We start from the raw sequence: 19,097 nt of genomic DNA on the forward strand, positions 1-19,097 counted from the left end.
AAGAGGTAGCATATGAGCTGAGATGTGGGAAGGGCTGAAGTGTGGGAGTAGGGGCATCCAGGATGTGGCCAACTACATGTGCAAAGGCCCTGGGGCAGGAAAGGGCTTGGTAAGGAGGCCAATGGAATAGGTGGTGAGAGAGCAAGAGAGAGGGGGTTCAAGATGGAGTAGGGGAGAGAAGCAAGGCCATATCATCCAGGACCTGTGAGTCACTCCTAAGGATACTGCAGCCCCATGCCCAGGACGAGGCAGCCATTTCTGGGAGAAGAGGGTATTCTGTGGAGACTCTCAGCTAAGCTCCCTGAAGGAGGGACACTTCATGTTCCTGGAGTTGGTGATTCCTGGGGATGGGCAGAAAAGGAAGCCAGGTGAGGACTGGTGGATGGAGGAAGGAGTTGGACTGGAAGAACACCCCCCCCTCCCATCCTCCCAAACACCCTTAGGTTGTTGCCAGCTAAGTTTCATCTTCCCTGCTCTGCCCTGTCTCTCCGGCCCCTGCGCACCTGCCCTCAGACCTACAAATCCAACCGCCTACTCACACTTCTTTCCTCTGACCCCATTGTCTCCCAACACCTGGGATCCCCCTTCACTCAAATACAGCCCCCTGTGGGGACGAATGGGAGACCCCAGGCTGCCCTGTGCCTCACTCAGCCTGTGCCTTTCCCCCGCAGGGACCTGCAGTGTGGGTTATGCTGGGGGTGCAGATCACGGCAGACAATTGAACAATCAGGACAGCGCCATGGGGGATTCACAGGTGAGTCTTGGATGGCATCTGCAGGGCTCCTAACCCTGGACTCCTACCTTCACGGAGGTCTGTGGAGCCCCCTCCACAGCCCAGCCCTGATGGCAACTTCTCACAGGAGAATGAAGATAAGCTGGAAGAGTTTCTAGAGCAGAAGGAATATGAAGACCCTGAATTCCCCACGCTCCAGGTGGAGGAAGCAGAAGGTGAGCCCCATCTCCCTCTCTCCTGCTGGGATGAGCTGCTGAGTCCCATTAGACAGAGGTGGGGAACTTGTCCTCCCCTTCTCCCCGCTCCCCACCGGCCCAGCCCCAGGGCCAGTTCTCCCACAATCCTGGCTGATTGAAGGATAAACAGAGTTTTGTTTGAAATGATCACAGGAGGTGACTGGGGGTAGGTGCTGGAGGCAGGACCAGTCACCCATCACTGTGCCCCTTAGATTTTGTAAGAGGGCAGCCAGGCCTGTCGGGGACGAGGGCATGAGCCCGCATGCCACCCGTGCCTATCCAATGCCGGCTTCCAGGCCAGGCACTGGGCCTGTTCTGGGAACATTGTTCTGTTTGGGGGTCCAGGAGTTCTGAGAAATGGGGGGGCCGTAGAGACCCTCAGGGCGGAGAAACGTCAGGAAACCTTCCTGGGCCTCTGCCCAAGGTCTCGCTTGGGGAGCCCCGGGAAGGGACCTGTTTACTGTCAACAGGACTTAAGTGCTAGCAATTGGTATTGGAGATAAGAGGCCCCTCTGGGAAATGAGGGCTGGGGGTGTAGGGGCCAATAATATAAGGGCAGACCCCACGGGGCACCCAAGCTCCACTTGGAGGCAGCGAGAAGCTACTGGCTGGTGGGATCGTTGAGGCAGGTGGGAAGAAAGAAGGGAATCTGGCCCCAGAAGGTAGCAGGAGAGGGAAGAGAATTGCCACTCAGGACTCCCCAGTCCCCTTGGAGATGACCCTCCTCGTCACCACTGAGGATGAGCCCCAGGGGTCCTCCACAGCGCTCAGATGGGGAGTGACAGTGCCAGGCTGGGCAGCCAAGAACACGCGTGGGGGGCCACAGCCCACTGAGCAGCAGGGGCAGGGTCCCAGCCAGGGGCAAGGGGAGGGAGAGCGGCATCAACCCTGTGGTGTCCAAGGCTCATGCTGGTGGTGCAGGAAAGTCTTGCGGGAATTGTCTGCGGCCAGCGCTAACCGGCTTCTTGATTTTCAGCTCAGCTCACCGAACCGACAGCCACAGACTACCACACCGCGTCGCACCGCCCCCCAGACGTCCTCGAGGTGAGCACCCCAGCCTCCCCCGATTCTCTTTCCTGTGCTGCCCTTGGGATCCATCATTCTACCAGGGGAGGAGAGGAGCAGAGGGATAGCTACAGTTTCAGGATGGGAGGGACCCCACAAACAGGGAGAGAAGGAATGGGCCTCCTGGGAAATAGGTAAAGGACATCTGCCAGTGAGGGGGGAGACCCGGGGCCCCCTTCCACTGATGGGGGAGCTCCCTGGACAGAGATAAATGGACAGCTGGAGGTCGGAGCCACCAGGTCCGCTGGCCCTGGCTGGGCTGTCAGTTACTCCCCGGGGAAGTACAGAATTAAATACATGCTCTCCTCAGCCCAGTCCCCCAAGGCCCCCCACGTCCTTGCTGGACTCCAGACGGTCTAGCTGGTTAGAAAATCGGGTCTGCCCTCAGCTAGGCCCCTGGGACTGGCCATCTGGCCCCAAGGAACCCCTAGGGCATGCTGAGCCCACACGACAATCTTGGAGGCAGGAGGCTGACCCAGTGACCCCAAAGGCTTCCCTCTTCTTTCCTCTCCTGCTCCCTCTAGCAGCCCTTTTGCCCCAGAGTTTGTTCAAATGCCTCTGAAATGGGGTGAGGGGCCTGGTCAGGAGGCTGGGGAACAGAGCCAGAGGTGGGGGACCCCCAGTCATCTCCTCACAGGTCACACCTCACTCTACACCCTGAGGATGGAGCTCCTGACGGTGCCTTTTGAGCTCAGGCTCTGCCCTCAGCGCTCCAGGACCCCTGGGCCTCTGATGGACATCTCTCAGAGCCTGCTGAGTGCCCACCGTGCCCTGGGCTTCCAGCCTCCCCATAGCCCTGCCCGGGGCCCGAGGGACTAATGCAGGCCTGTGGGGCTGCAGGTCGTCGTGGAGCTGCGGGAACTGGTGATGGATGAAAAGAACCAGGAGCTACAGTGGATAGAGACAGCGCGCTGGGTGCGGCTAGAGGAGAACCTGGGGAAGGACGGGATATGGGGCCGCCCACACCTGTCTTACCTCACCTTCTGGAGCCTCTTGGAGCTGCAGAAAGCCTTTGCCAAGGGTGAGTGAGCCCCTCTGTGCCCCTCTGCGTGTGGCCCCTGCATGTGAAGTTGCTAGGGAGGAGGAGGGCCAGGGCCGGCCAGCCCGTTCACCCCTCCCCTGCCTGCAGGTACTGTCCTCCTGGACCTGCCAGAGAAATCCCTGGCCGGGGTGGCCAGCCAGCTGCTCGACAGGTTTATCTTCGAGGGGCAGATCCAGCCTCAGGACCGAGAAAATCTGCTCCGGGTCCTGCTGCTCAAACACAGGTGCCCCTGCCTGCCAGGCCCTGGATTCCACACCCACAGGGCCCATTTCCCCGGCCCGCCTGCCCCAAGCTCTCCCTGGGGGTCCAGATGGCCCCTCCCGACCAGGCTGGGTCCCACTTTTCTTCCACAATGTCTCCTGCTTCCGGCACCTCTCGAGCGGTAACCACGTCTCCACGCTCAGGGTTGGGGGCCGCTGGTCCCCAGGAGGGTGGGCTCTCAAGGTCCCTCTCTCCATCCATTCTTCTACCTCCACCTAGTCGTTCCAGACAGAGGCCACCCGCTTCCATCCACAGTGTCCTTCAGAGGAGGCTGATTCTCCTTCCGCCCTGGGCCTCTCTAGTCTGGTCACTGGCAAGTCCCACGTCCCTTCCACCACGGGTCTCCACTCTGCTGACAGCCCAGGCGGAGCTGCCTACTCAGCCCATGTCCCCTGTGTGTCGTCCTGCAGCCACGCCAGAGACGTGGAGGCCCTGGGGAGTGTGAATCCTGCAGTCCTGACACGTTCTGGGGACCCTTCACAGCCTCTGCTCCCACAGCATCCCTCGCTGGAGACAGAGCTCTTCTGTGAACAGGTGAGGCTGTACCAGGGGTGTGTGAGGAGAGCCAGAAAGCTCCCAACCTGAACATGGTTCGAAATGAGAGTGGGTAGGGCAGACGGGGTGGGCTGCTCCAGTGCCCAGGGTCCAGAGTGGCCGGAGGACTCCCCTCACCCCCCTCCTTCCAACAGGGAGAGGGGAGCGCGGAAGGGCACTCGTCATCTGGAATGCTGGGAAGGAGTCCCCAGGACCGGGAGGCCACCCTGGTGCTGGTGGGTAAGTGGGCAGAGCGTCCGTCCCTCACCCCTTCCTGTCCCCTGCTCCTGCCTCCTGCCCTGGCCCAGCCTGCCTCTCCCTAAGCCTGGACCCCAGCAGCGTGCCCCCCTTGGCCTGGCCCGACCACCTCACTTCGTCTGTCCCCAATAGGCTGTGCCAGGTTCCTGGAGCGGCCAGTGCTGGGCTTTGTGCGACTAAAGGAGCCCATGGAGACGGAGCAGAAGCCACAGGAGCCAGAGGGGCCGGCAGTCCCTGTGCGCTTCCTCATCGTGTTGCTGGGACCTGAGGCCCCCAACATCGACTACACCCAGCTGGGCCGGGCTGCTGCCACCCTCATGTCAGAGAGGGTGAGGAGGGGCCGGCGAGGGCTGGGGGAGCCCAGGGGGCTAGGTGGCAGCTGAGGCCTCGTCCCCGGCCCCGGTGACTTTAACTTCACTAGTTTGGCCCATTCAGTCTGATCTAGCTGCTTCCGTCCTGTCTGGCCAGGGGGAGTCCAGGCCCGTGTAGTCTGGCCTAACCCTGCCTGATCAGGCCTGGTCTAGTCTGGCCCACTCTGCCCCGGTTCTGTCTGGTTAGGTCTGGCCTGGTCCAGCCTGATCTGCTCTCGTTCCATCTGGTCTGCTATAAGCCACCTGGTTCGCTTTAGTTCTTTCTGCTTTCCCGACTCAGGGCCCTGTCTGCCTCCCCAAAGCCCTTTGAGAGCAGAAGGTGGAAGGCCAGCGGGGAAGGAAAAGCAGTTCCCAGCAAGCAGGGGCTGGGGGAGAGGGGCCCCTAGGCCCTGGCTCTGGCCTCTTGGATCCTTTTGTTGAGCAGGTCCTTGTGGCTCTGACCTTCCTTCCTGCTCCCAGGTGTTCCGCACTGATGCATACTTGGCCCAGAACAAGGAGATGCTGGTGCATTCCCTAGAGGGCTTCCTAGACTGCAGTCTGGTGCTGCCGCCCACGGACGCGCCCTCTGAGGATGCCCTGCTCAGTCTGGTGCCCGTGCAGAAGGAGCTGCTGAAAAGACGCTACCTGCCCAGCTCAGCCAAGCCAGAGCCCAGCTTCCTCAAGGGCCTAGGTACCTGCCCTGCCCAGCCCTAGGCACCTGCCCTGCCCAGCCCTAGGCACCTGCCCTGCCCAGCCCTGGGCTTGCTGAGCCCCCAGGCCTCCAGACAGCCCAACACAGCCCTGTGAGCCCCTACCGCCCCTCTTCCCATTAAACCTCCCATGTCCCCTCTCCCTGTCCTCATGCCTCCCAGCCTCCTGGACCCCCCCATTCCCATCAGACAATCCCCTTCTCGATTCCCTTTTCCCCACACTTCCCCCTTCCACCCCCCGTGACCGTGGTCCTGCCCTTCACTACAGATTTGAACGGGGGTCTAGAGGACACCCAGGATGACCCTCTGCAGCGGACAGGCAGGCTCTTCGGGGGACTGGTGCGTGACATCCGGCGCCGCTACCCCCGCTACTTGAGTGACATCACAGACGCATTGAACCCCCAGGTCCTGTCTGCCATCATCTTCATCTACTTTGCCGCCCTGTCACCCGCCATCACCTTCGGTGGCCTCCTGGGTCAGTGCCTCTGTGTGTCCCACTAACCCTCACCTCCGACCCTCTGGCCTCAGTATCAGCCCTGACTTTGCCCCGATCTGACACCCTGGACCCCCACATCATCTTGTACATGAGATGCTCTATCGGCCTCTGGAAATGACCTTGACCTTGACTGCACTGTCACTTCCATCCACAGGAGAAAAGACCCATAACCTGATGGGTGTGTCGGAACTGCTTATCTCCACCGCGGCGCAGGGCATCCTCTTCTCCCTGCTGGGGGCTCAGCCCCTGCTCGTGGTGGGCTTCTCAGGACCCCTGCTCGTGTTTGAGGAAGCCTTCTTCTCGGTAGCTCTGTTCTGGCCCCACTGTCACCCTGTAACTGGCCCCTGGCCCAAGCTGCTTCATGCACGGGGCCTGGGCCCATTTATCTGACCCCAGCTCCCTCTGACGCCCTACAGTTCTGCAAGAGTAACGGCCTGGAGTACATCGTGGGCCGCGTGTGGATTGGCTTCTGGCTCGTCCTGCTGGTGGTGCTGGTGGTGGCCTTCGAGGGCAGCTTCCTGGTCCGCTTCATCTCCCGCTACACCCAGGAGATCTTCTCCTTCCTCATCTCCCTCATCTTCATCTATGAGACCTTCTCCAAGCTGGTCACGGTGAGGGCCATGGGAGTGTTAAAAGGCACGGGTGCGTGCATGTGTGTGCACGTGCGTCTGTGTGTGTGTGTGACCGTGCACAAGCTGTGTGACTGTCATTGCGCATGTGTCTGTACGGCATTTATGTGGCCGTGTTTTCACGGTATGTGACTGTGACCACATACATGTGGATGCCTGCTGCCTGTGGGCCGGTATTCTCACCACGGCCGTGCGGAGTGACGGTACATGAGAGCTCCCCTCTGCCTGCACAGGCCCATGTGTATAACCACATGCAGTAACCAGTGGGCACGTGTGAGACTGAATGTGGGAAACTGCAGGCATGGCGGGGTAGCAGGGGTCCTGGAGACTCTGAAGTCCCCCCCTCCTTCTCCTGCAGTTGCCCTTAGGAACTGCAGGGCCTGCAGAGGGCAGGCCCCGCCTCCTCAGCTCTGTCACCTTAAACCATGCCTGCCTCTGTGCCTGCATTTTACGTGGAGGAAGGGTGGATCCTGTCCATCTACCCGATCCTGTTGGTCGGTGGGTCTTTCTCTGCTTTCCAAGTGTCTGGAGCCTAAGTCTTTTTAGGAACCTCCTTGGCACTTGTTTCCTGCCCTCCAGCCTTCTCATGGCTCCCAGGCCCTGGATGCTCGCGCGCGCGCGCGCGCACACACACACACACACACACACACACACACTTTCATTTCCTCCATGGCCTGCCCCGCCCAAGCCTAGCCTGGTCCTCAGTCCCGAAAACCAAGCTGTGGAATCCCATTGCCTCTCTGTTACTATGTCAGTTGAGGAAGAAGAGAGGTAGAGGGATGATGCATAGACAGATGGATGGATGAACGGATGATGGATAGAGAGACAGACGCTGAATAGAGAGTTGGATGATGGATGGGTGGACGATGGATAGAGAGATGATACATGATGCTTGTATCACGATGGCTGGAGGATGGATGGATGGGAGGAAAGAGGATGCCTTGCTTTTCTGCTGCAGATCTTCCAGGACCACCCACTGCTGGAGAACTATGACCACAATGTGACAAGAATACCCAAACCTCAGGCGCCCCTGCCCAACACAGCCCTCCTCTCTCTTGTGCTCATGGCTGGCACCTTCTTGTTCGCCATGACGCTGCGCAAGTTCAAGAACAGCTCCTACTTCCCTGGCAAGGTCAGCACATCCCCCCACCTGTCCTTGCCTACACTGCCCTGTCCCAGTCTACAGCACTCCCCTCAGCTTTCCCAGTGCCATTCGTTCCCCTTCTTACCCTAGATTCCCATTTCCAATTCCAAGCCTCCCTCCCCCCTCATCATGCAGGATTTTACTCTTGAGACAAGCGCATCTCACTTTCTTGGCACGTCCAGGCTGAGAACCCAGTGGGGAACCAAGGACAGTTCTTGGAAGGGAGTGGAGAAGCTGTGGGGCCGGGGGTGGGGCTGGGCCAGGTGAACAAGAAAGGAGGCAGGTATGTTGAGAAGCAGGACAGGGCATTAGATGTTCCCCCTGGGGAGAGTGGGACCCCCTGGTGAAGACGGGGCAGGAGTGGGGGCAAGTGGCAGGTGAGAGGTGGGAAGCAACTGGGCACTGACCATTGGTCCCTTCACCTGCCCTCAGCTGCGTCGAGTCATTGGGGACTTTGGGGTTCCCATCTCTATCCTGATCATGGTCATGGTGGATGCCTTCATCCAGGACACCTACACCCAGGTGACCCTCTCCCCCACCCTTATTTCATTCCCCCAGCATGCACCCTCCCCCAAACTGCCTTCCCAAACCTGAAGCCAGCTAGAACTACCCCTTCCCCAGTCCTGTCTCTCCAAGCAGCCCCATGTTCTTCCCACAGCCCTTCAGGACACCTCTGGCTGAAAAAAGGGCTTGGGTCAGTTTGCCCCCTTTTACTCCTTAATCCAGAGCAGTAGGAAAGAATCCGCTTTGAAGCCAGGTTGATCTGAGTATGAATCTCAGTTTTGCTACCAAATAGCTGTGCAGTGCAGAGCCAGCTACATAACTTCCCTGATCCTGTTTCCTCATCTATAAAGTAGGGAATGAGAAAATGTATGTAAAGGGCTTTAGTGCAGGGACTGAGTACAAAGCAGATGCTCAATATAAGTAAGTTCCCAAGGGCCCAGGACCCTGGTTCTCCCTGTCCCCACTCTTCCCCATCCCCCTGCCCCCAGGTGTTCTCACCAGCATCCCCCTCCCACAGAAACTCAGTGTACCTAAAGGGCTCACCGTGTCCAACACCTCGGCCCGAGGCTGGCTCATCCACCCGCTGGGCTTATATAAGCCATTTCCCATCTGGATGATGTTTGCCTCCGCCCTGCCTGCCCTGCTGGTCTTCATCCTCATCTTCCTTGAGTCCCAGATCACCACGTAAGAGCCAGGGTGGGACTGGGCCTGGGAGGGTCCGAGGCAGAGAAAGGGACAGGCTCCAGGCAGGCAGGACACCAGCGACTGAATGCTAGTAGGAAGGATGGACGGACAGGAGGTCCAGGTTTTGTGGGACATGATGTGGTACTATTTAGGGAGCCCTTTTTAATAAAAAGAATATAAAACGAGAACTATAAAATTAGGCGCTAGGTCTTGGAACGGGCCTGTGCCCGTGAGGTTCCCTGAAGCGTATGTTTCTTTAGCTTCAGCGTAGATCGGCCGGTGGGTGTTCTAGGTGATGATGAAAACACTTCTGCTCTTAGAGTCTCGATTTCTCAAGATGGTGCAGGAGGGAGGGGAGAAAGGAACTCTAAGGGAGACGGGCAAAGAAGGATAAACTAAAGTACAGAGGGACCCAAGTCTAGGGGAGGAAAGAGAGGGTGAAGGGGGTTGGGGTGAAGGAGAGCCCCGCTTACTCCTGACCTTCCACACCCCCAGGTTGATCATCAGCAAGCCGGAGCGCAAGGTGGCCAAGGGCTCTGGCTTCCACCTGGACCTGCTGCTGGTCATGGGCATGGGCGGGGTGGCCACCCTCTTTGGGATGCCCTGGCTCAGTGCCACCACTGTGCGTTCTGTCACCCACGCCAATGCCCTTACGGTCATGGGCAAGGCCAGCACCCCAGGGGCTGCAGCCCAGATTCAGGAAGTCAAGGAACAGCGCATCAGCGGGCTCCTGGTCTCTGTGCTCGTGGGTGAGTGAGGATTGGCCACACTTTCCAGCACCCTCAGCCCCTGCCCCTTAGGATCCAGTGCCCCTCCAGCCCTGACCACCCTGCAGCCAGGTCTCCCCAGACACCCACTGCCCACATCTCCCCAGTGTCAGTTATTCACATGAAGGAGTTCTGGAGGAAATACCCGAGGCACTAATGGGATCTGAGGGGGATGGGGGGGCACTCCATTACTGGAAGCTTCTCTAGACAAGACCCTGTACTCTGAGCTTCTCCAACAGTTCAGTGAACTGTGGGCTCCAGCCCTGCCCCGCTGCTGACTAGGTATCCCACCTTGTCTCTGGACCTCACGTTTCCCTCTCTGCACCGTTAGGGGGTTCACTAGATGCCTGAGCTCTCTCTAGCTCAGCTGCTCTGTGACTCATACAAAGGGCAGTGCTCCTAGGTGGGGGTGTGAGGTGAAGACAGAGGGTCACTGATCTGAGTTCCAGAGCAGCTGAGAGTCCAGTTGGGCTTGGTGTGGGCAGCGCCACGGGATGCAGAGGCCAGGGAAGTTTCCTAAAGGAGGCGAAGCTGATGCTAGCTGGAGGAGGGCTGAGATTTGGGTAGGTGGAGGGTGATGGAGGCATTCTGGACCGGGGTAAGAGGAAAGGTGGGCTTCTCTGCCCTCTGTGACTCCCTAGGTTAAAGGAGTAGGCTTTGAAGTCAGGCAGGCAAGCGTCTGACTCCCTGCTCTGCCACTTACTAGCTGTGTGGCCTTAGGTTCGTTGCTTCACCTCTCTGAGTCTGCTTCCTCATCTGCAAAATGGGGGTAATATCTATTAAGAGGATCCAGGGAATTCCCTGGTGGTCCAGTGGTTAAGACTTGGTGCTTGCACTGCTGTGGGCCCGGGCTCCATCCCTGGTTGGGGAAATAAGATCCCAGAAGGTTCCCGGCGCGGCCAGAAAAAAAAAAGAGGATCCACAAAAAGGGTTCCATATAGTCGCTGTGACATCATTGCCCAGCCTCTGCTTGTGCCGATCCTCTGGGGCAGCTGGGGCTAAGACTGCGTGGATCTCCCCACAGGCCTGTCCATCCTCATGGGGCCCATCCTGTCCCACATCCCCTTGGCTGTGCTCTTTGGCATTTTCCTCTACATGGGGGTCACATCCCTCAGTGGCATCCAGCTTTTTGACCGCATCTTGCTTCTGTTCAAGCCGCGCAAGTACCACCCGGATGTGCCCTACGCCAAGCGGGTACGGGGCCCTCCCGGCTGCCCAGGTCCAGGGCGGGGGGTGGGTGGGGGGCCGGGTGCCTGGGCAGGGCAGGCCATGACCCCAGCCTCCGCCCGCAGGTGAGAACCTGGCGAATGCACTTGTTCACGGGCACTCAGATCATCTGCCTGGTAGTGCTGTGGGTGGTGAGAAGCATCAAAGCCATCTCGCTGGCCCTGCCGTTCATCCTCATCCTCACGGTGCCCCTACGCCACTTCCTGCTGCCACTCATCTTCCAGAACCTGGAGCTCCAGTGTGTGAGTTGCTTCTCCCACCACCCAGCCCGCGCCCCTCCCCCCCATTTCCTATGGCCAGAGGGCACAACTCCAGAGCAGAGGGCCGCAAGGGGACATCAGTGGGGCTCAGCGAATGAGAGAAGTGTGTCTGGGAACTAAGGAAGGCAGAAGAGCATCGTGATTAAGGTCTAGGTTGGGGCCTGCGTCCAAATCCCGGCACTGCCACATCCCAGTGTGTGACCTGGAGCTAGCGGCCCCGTTTCTCTGTACCTCAGGTTTCCTCACCTGTAAAGAGAGGAATAATGACAGGGCTGGTGAGAGGACTGAGAGGCTCACGAGATGTGTTCCACTTGGGTGGTCCCCACCACTGAGCGGCTAGTCCTGTGGTCTTATAAACCATCCGGAGAGTGGCTCTTCCAGTAGAATTCTTCCACGATGTGACACAGGTCACTGTGGCGCTGCCCCGGTGAAGGGGTCTCCTGCCTGCCCTCTGGAGGCCCTCCCCTACCAGGGCACCAGATTCCTGGAGGCTCCCCACCCTGAGGAAACCTCTCATCTAGACCAACCCTAGGAGATGCAGGGACAGGACAAGACTTGTCCAAGGTTCAAAGAGAGACAGGCTCTCCTGACCCCAGAGGTGCCTCCGCGCTGGGGGGAGGGCTCACCTGGGCCCTCAGCCGCTCACCCTATGTCCTTCCTGCCCCCCCGCAGCTGGATGCTGACAATGTCAAGCCGAACTTCGATGAGGAGAACGGTCAGGATGAATATGATGAGGTGGCCATGCCTGTGTGAGGGGAGCGCCCAGGCCCCAGAGCCCCCTCCATCATTCCACTTCCCCACTCTCCCAGGAAAAGCAGAAGTTCATGGGCACCCTAGGGACTCCCAGGTCCCTCCTGGGGCAGCAGTCGAGTCCCTGGGGCCACGGGTGGGGGAAGGAAAGGGTGTCTAGGAAACCTTGTATGAAGGGTAGACTGGCTTTTCTGGATAGAAAAGGCCAGTGGGGCCCACAGTAGGGGGATTCGCTGTGCAGTCCCTCCTGTGGCCACACTGCCACCTGGGAGTCCCACCCTGGAAGACTTAGATTCAAGCCCTACCTCCTCATGACACAGACACGGGAAGTAAAGAGGATGGGAGTTGGGTGGGGGGGATTCAAATTCCTGCTTTCTGTGTGACCTTGGGCAAGTCCCTGGATCTCTCCAGCCTCTGCTTTCTCATCTGTAAAATGGGTATATTGATAATCACACCCACATTACAGGATGGTTTCTGAGGACCAAAGATAAATGTGAAAAAAGGGCTTCGTAAAATCTGAAAGGACTATTACACAGTAGTCATCCTTCTTCAAGCCTGCCCAAAGTCACAGAGCTCCTGAGCCATATAGCTGGGATTTGACCTCTGAGGCCAGAGTCTACTTCAGTCACCCACCTTTCCATGATGCCCTTGCTGGCCCCTCTCTTCCCCCTCTCTGCTCCCACTGGGGACCCTCTTCTCTGGGGCGGAGGAAGGTGTCCTGGTGAGGGCAAGGTGCAGGTGAGGACAAAATCAGGGCTGGGACTCAGGACTCCTAAGTGCTGCTCCCTCCCCCACGCTCTCATTCATTCACTCATCCATTCATTCCACAAACATTTATCTAAGGCCCTGGGTGGGCCCCGTGGACACAGAGGTGACTGAGACAAGCCCTTGCCTTGGGGTTGGGAGTGGGGGGCAGTGTACAGTCTGTTCTTGATTTGGATGGGGGTGGGGGAGGGTGGGAAGATAGGGAGGAGATGGGAAGGGGGAGGGGGAGGGAGGGAGGTTTGTAATTTATACCTTGTGTATCCTCAGAGCTTTCATTGTACTTCAGCTACACGCAGGCACACTCGCGCATGCGAGCCCCAATTAGAGACACACTGTCCTCAGCTCCACTTGAACCAGATCTTGGGGAGAACCCAGATTTGACCAATTGGGGTAGGAGACAGTGGGAGCTGCAGAATATGGGCAAAATCTATTTTTTTACAAAAGAAAAATATAAAAAGAGTTGAAAGAACTGGAAGTGGTGAGAGATGGTTGAAACTGAGAATCAGGGTGTGACAGAAAAAAAGGAGGCTGAGAGAGGGCTCTCAGGTACCTCCTGAAGGCTCACAGCTGCTTCCCACCACTTCACTGTTCTATGCCTCAGTTTCCTCATCTGTAAAATGGGGACGATAATGGTACCTACTTCGTAGGTTTGTTATAAGGATTAAAGGAGACGTTGCCTATAAAGTGATTGCTTAGCACAGCGCCTGGCCTCATACCCCATCAGAAGAGTTCAATAAAGTTAGTTATTCTGACTGGGATGCCCCTGCCCCTTCCTACCCTCTGCTCCTTGAACACTGCCAAGTGGAAAAAGTCACTCACCCTGCTAGCACCCTTCCCCTTGATGTTTGGGAATAGGTTTTACTAATAAATGCATCTGTGGTGGAGTGAGTGCCATGCTGGAATTCCCTTCCCAGGGTCGGGGGTCCAAGGGGTCTGGGCTGGACCAGGTGGAGAAGGAATGTATGGTGTGGCGCTTGTGTAGGGCTGTGGCCCTAGGGGGCAGGAAGGGCCAGGCTGGGGGAGGGGTGTGGCACTAGAGCTGGGGGAGAGGCAGGGCTGGTGGCCCAGAGGCCTAGGGTGGAGAGGGCCAGCGCCCAGTGAGGGGGTGGGAGAGCAAGGGAAGACAAGTTTATGCCCCGGACATCCCTCCTCTCCAAAATAAGCAAGACCCATGGAGGTGGGGAGAGGGGCGCCCCCTGCCCCTTGCACAGTGAACCCCACATCCCTTAGGACCAGTTGGCCCCTTAGCCTGGACACATCAGGCTGGGCAGCACCGCTAACAGAAATTGTCAGAGAGAAAATGCGATTTGCCATCGGTCACACAGGAACAGCATCTCTTGACCAGCTTTCCACCAGCCCCCACTGTGATGCCCTTGGAGGCCCTGCCCCCCACTCCCACCCCCAGCCACTTCCAGCAACTCTAGGGGACTGCTGGGCCAGGTGTCACCCACCCCTGGTGAGGAAGGTGGCAGGACATCACCCCTCACCACCGCAACCTTCCAAAGAGAGGTCAGTGCAGGGTTGGGCCGCCTGGCTTCCTTCCCTGGATCTATATTTACATGCTGCCTATCCCCAGCTGACCCCTCCCAGGCTGGCCAGGGCGGCCGCCAAAGGGCCAGAGAGCTACTGTGGCCCCAGGATCGTAGTCTCAGCCACTCACCTCCCACACACGGCAGCTTCATGTCCCACAGAGTTGTCCCAGTCCCCAGGGCTTGACAGAGGGACACCCTAAGTCAGCAGGGAAGGCATTAAGGAAATGTGAAGACCGCAAAAAATCAGTCAGGATCCAGCTTCCTGCCTGGCCCGAGACCTTACTCTCCCGACATTTCCTGCCCCCTCTCCTCGCAGATGCCCTGCCCCCCACGTCCACATTTCCTCTCAGGAAAACTACCTCAACGTGAATTAGCTGCCGTGAGGAACACCCTTTTGTGTGAACGCAGAGTAACCTAAGCCTAACCGACTCCCGGCAAGGGAATAACTCAACAGAGTTGAAATCTCTGTACCTGAAACTATTCTTTGCAGGACTGTCTATGAAAGCGAAAAGCTAGAAAGAGTCCAAATACTCAGCAATAGGAGAGCTGTTAGTAAATCACAGCGAATTACCCAACATCAATATAATGGACCCTTAGGCAGGCCCTAAAAACAACGATGATGATGAAGAAGTGATTGGATCCGCTTGGTGCAATCACGTGATCCTGGGCATCTGAGGCCGAGATATTTGAAATTCCAGCTAAGAACCACATTCCTGAGCTCAGTTTTCTGCATCTGTAAAATGGAGGTCAGGACACGGTACTTACCTCATAATGTTACTGAGTGGATGAATTGAGATCACACACCAGTGGGTCCTAGCCCAGTGCTGGCACTGAGTACGCAAAAGTGCATTCCTAGGATTTCCCTCGTGGCGCAGTGGTTAAGAATCCGCCTGGCAATGCAGGGAACACGGGTTTGATCCCTGGTCCGGGAAGGTCCCACATGCCGCAGAGCAACTAAGCCCGTGTGCCACAACTACTGAGCCTGCGTGTCACAACTACTGAAGCCTGCATGCCTAGAGCCCATGCTCCGCAACAGGAGAAGCCACCACAATGAGAAGCCTGGGCATCACAGTGAAGAGTAGCCCCTGCTTGCCGCAACTAGAAAAAGAAAGACTTTGCGCAGCAACGGGACCCAACACAGCCCCCCAAAAAACTTAAAAATAAATAAATTAATTAATTAATTAAAAAAGAAAAAGTGTATTCCTATTCCTAAGGGAAGCACGCAGTGATGTGACTGTCATGGTGACAGCCTTGTGGAAAAGTATGGTGGGCACAGGAATGAAGGTTAGAGGCTTAGATGGAAAAAATTTAAATGCCACAGTGGTAGAGGTATAGGGGATATCAATTTCTTTCCTCCTTCTTTTGGACTTTAGGTGCAAAGGGTTAAGTTAATCATCCTCCTCAGTCCAGAGTGGATTTTCGTTGACCGTTCTTATTTCCTTCCTTCTGTCCTTCCTTCCCCTTTGTCCTCATTTTCTATTCCCTCCTATTTTCTTTCCCCTCCATAGGTGGTCACTCTCACATGTTTAATGTGTATCTTTTTGTGTGAACATAGTCTTGAAAATATGTATCATTGATATTGTTTTAAGTTTTATTATGAATTTTAATACATACACAAAAGTAGAGACAATAGTACAACAAACCACCATATACTCATCTCCCAGATGCAGAAATTATCAAGATTTTGCCTTAAAATCTTGCTTAAATCTTTGCCTAAAATACACTTTCTCTTTTTTCCCTCTGCTGAACTAAATACTTGAAAGTAAATTTCATACGTCATGCCATTTCACCCTTATACCTTTCAGCTATGCGTCCCCCCAGCACTGATCATTTTTGAACCCAACTGCAGTGCCATTGTCACACCCAACAAAATTAGCAAAAAATTAGCAAAATTAGCATTCAATCCATAACTAAATTTCTCAGAATGCCTCTTTTTGGTTGGTTTCAGGGGGTATGTGTGTGTTGGGCTGTACCCCACAGGCCTACAAGCCCTGTGCTTGCCCAGCTTCGAGACCCAAGAAAGAGCCCAGAGTCAGCAATAGACACATCGATGGTTTAATGGATGCGGGAGCCTACACGTGTGAAGCAGGGTCCTGGAGCGACACCTCACCATGTACGGCAGACAGGACGTGGTGGCAGTCTTCGCTCCCTAAGGGAACGGGAGACTGCCACATACAGGGGGAACTGACATCAGGTTGGCTCATTAGTTACCAGGGAAAGCAGCAGAGAGGCATGCCCCTCACCACCCCTTTGATAAGCTATCACTAGCTGGGCCTGGGGCAAGTACATAGGAAGGTCAGTCATGTGCGTAGGGTATAGGTGAAGCAGGCACTTGTCGGGCAGGGGATGTACACAGAGCAAGAGAACAGCCATCTTGAATGGCCTGACATTAGTGTATTCTAATGTATTATTCTACATTATTCTAATGTATTCTAATACATATTCTAATGTATTTCTATACATTACCAGCACTGTGTTCTAGGCCTTGCACTGTTCGTCCTCTTTGCACCCAGCACTGTGGCTTTAAGATCCAGCCAGGTTGCCCTGAGTTGGATCCAGCCAGGAACAGAGTTGCTTTAATTGCTGTGGGGTGCTCCATGGGGGCATTCCCCACCTTTGGCCTCTTCACTCTCCCAGGGAGGGACATCTGACTGCACCCAACTCCCCTCCAGTAAGCAATGCTGCAAGGCACATCCTCAGCCTTGTCCTCTTATGGATCTAGTGAGAACCTCTCTGAGTTATAAATGTAGAAGCCAGGAGTGGACTTGCTAGGTCATAGGGTATAAATACATCTGTCTTCATTTGACTAAGTACAGCCATATTTTTCTCCGCTATGTCTGCACCAGGCCACACTCCCACACACAGAGCAGGAGGTTCCTATATTCCCATATGATTGATATTATCCAGCTGTCTGATTTTTCCTACCCCGACTGAGGTATTATCTCACTGTTTTTTGGGGTTTTTTTTTTTGCGGTACGCGGGCCTCTCACTGTTGTGGCCTCTCCCGCTGCGGAGCACAGGCTCCAGACGCGCAGGCTCAGCGGCCATGACTCACGGGCCCAGCCGCTCCGCGGCATGTGGGATCTTCCCAGACCGGGGCACGAACCTGTGTCCACTGCATCGGCAGGCAGACTCTCAATCACTGAGCCACCAGGGAAGCCCCCTCACTGTTGTTTTATTTGCATTTGTCTGATCACCAAAGAGTTTGAGCATCTTTGCACTTGGTGATTAGTCTTTAACGTTTCCTCTTACATAAAGTCTTTTTACATCATTGGATCATATTTCTATTGATGCCTTTTTGGAGGTTGATTTGCAAGAGATCTGGAAGAATCTATATTGGTTTTGGATGTTGCAAAAATATTCTCCCATTTTGTCATCTCTCTCTTAACTTTGTCCACCTCGTTGAACAGAAATCTTTAATGTTGATGTCATTACATACACACAAGAGGAAGAGTTTGGGTTTGACTCAATAGGCACCAGCAAGTCACTGCAGGTTCTAGAACTGGGGATGACGTGATGAAAGTGATTCACCTGGGAGCTGTATACAGGAGAGGTTGGCTGCAAAGAGGAAAATTGGGAATCCTTCCATGTAGGTGAGTCAATAGCAGAGGCAGGTGGACATAGCTCCAATTCTCATAGGACTTCCAGTCTGCGTGGGAGCCAGGCGTTCAACAAGAATGATGCGTAATTCTGCAGGGAGCGCTGGGAGCAGAGGCCGGCTGAGGTTTGGCAAGGATTCCTCGAGACATTTACTCTGATTCCTGAGGGAAAAGTAAGAGCTGGCCCAGTGATGAGAAAGGGGGGATATCTTGAGAGAATAAGAGTCTGGAAAATGGAAAACATTGACAAATAATCTGAAGATGAAGTGGGTGAAATTTGCTCAGCAAAGCCAAGTCACATGGTGGAAAGCCTGCTGGGTTGGCAGGCCACATGGTGACCTCAAAAAATTGTTTCTTTCCCAGGCACCTGGGCCCAAAGCCAGATGACAGGAAGTGAGGAAGGAAGGGCTGGTAAGCAAGCAGAAGCAGTAGGTTGAAGCCATGGTCTGGGAGCTTGGCAGGAATGGGACAGAGAGCACCCAGCTGACTTTTTTCCAAGCTAGCCCAGGCGAGGAGGACACGTTTGCAGCCACGCAATCATCTTTCTCTTTCCCTTAAAACATGTCTGTATATTTTCAAATTTCAAAAAGAATACATGTATACTATAAAACACTTAAAATTACAGAACTATTTAACATAGAGAATAAAAGCCTCCAATACCCCACCCCCACCCCAGTAACCATTGTTAATAATTTAGAGTGTTTTCCTCCAGATATATTTATATGTGAACACTCATTTCCACATATATAGTTTTTTAATAGAGCATATATAATTTTTTAACAGAGCTTCAAATACATGAAGCAAAAACTGATGGGACTGAAGGGAGAAACAGATAAATCCACAGGTACAGTAGGAAACTACAACTACTCTCTCGATAATCCACAGAACAGGTAGAGAGGAAATTATTAAGGATACAGAACCCCTGAAGAGCACCATCAACTTACTTGACCTAGGTTACAGTTGTAGAACATTCCAAGCAACAATAGCAAAATACACATTCCCTTCAACTGCACATGGATCACTCACCAAAACAGACCATATTCTAGGCCATAAAAAACCTTAACAAATGTAAAAGAACTGAAATCATACAGAGTATAACTTATGTCCGTAACAGAATTAAATGACTAGTATATCAAAGATGAAGTGTACAGTATAATGATTTGACTTACATGCATCATGAAATGATTACCACAATAAATTTAGTGAGCATCCATCATCTTGTATAGATATAAAATAAAAGGGACTTCCCTGGTGGCACAGTGGTTAAGAATCCACCTGCCAATGCAAGGGACACGGGTTCGAGCCCTGGTCCAGGAAGATCCCACATGCCGTGGAGCAACTAAGCCCATGCGCCACAACTACCGAGCCTGCGCTCTAGAGCCCTTGAGCCACAACTACTGAGCCCGCGTGCCACAACTACTGAAGCCTGCACGCCTAGAGCCTGTGCTCCGCAACAAGAGAAGCCTGCACACCGCAACAAAGAGTAGTCCCCACTCACCACAACTAGAAAAAGCCCTTGCACAGCAACGAAGACCCAATGCAGCCAAACAT

The 19,097-nt window shown here is 55.1% G+C and overlaps 1 protein-coding gene across 1 annotated transcript; it reads left to right on the forward strand.

Moving 5' to 3' along the window:
• The first annotated feature begins 866 nt into the window (after positions 1 to 866).
• On the forward strand, positions 867 to 11,653 carry SLC4A1 (solute carrier family 4 member 1 (Diego blood group)). The gene is made up of 18 exons (XM_030848965.2): positions 867 to 948; positions 1,946 to 2,013; positions 2,875 to 3,055; positions 3,164 to 3,299; positions 3,748 to 3,871; positions 4,027 to 4,111; positions 4,262 to 4,458; positions 4,960 to 5,170; positions 5,458 to 5,664; positions 5,840 to 5,988; positions 6,102 to 6,296; positions 7,273 to 7,446; positions 7,891 to 7,980; positions 8,480 to 8,646; positions 9,142 to 9,395; positions 10,438 to 10,607; positions 10,706 to 10,882; positions 11,573 to 11,653. The coding sequence occupies exons 3-18, from the start codon at positions 2,902 to 2,904 to the stop codon at positions 11,651 to 11,653; spliced, it is 2,571 nt and encodes an 856-aa protein (XP_030704825.2). The 5' UTR covers positions 867 to 948; positions 1,946 to 2,013; positions 2,875 to 2,901.
• The last annotated feature ends 7,444 nt before the right edge of the window (positions 11,654 to 19,097 follow it).

The sequence above is a fragment of the Globicephala melas genome, chromosome 20 (assembly GCF_963455315.2).
Source record: "Globicephala melas chromosome 20, mGloMel1.2, whole genome shotgun sequence".
Taxonomy (NCBI): Eukaryota; Metazoa; Chordata; class Mammalia; order Artiodactyla; family Delphinidae; genus Globicephala; species Globicephala melas.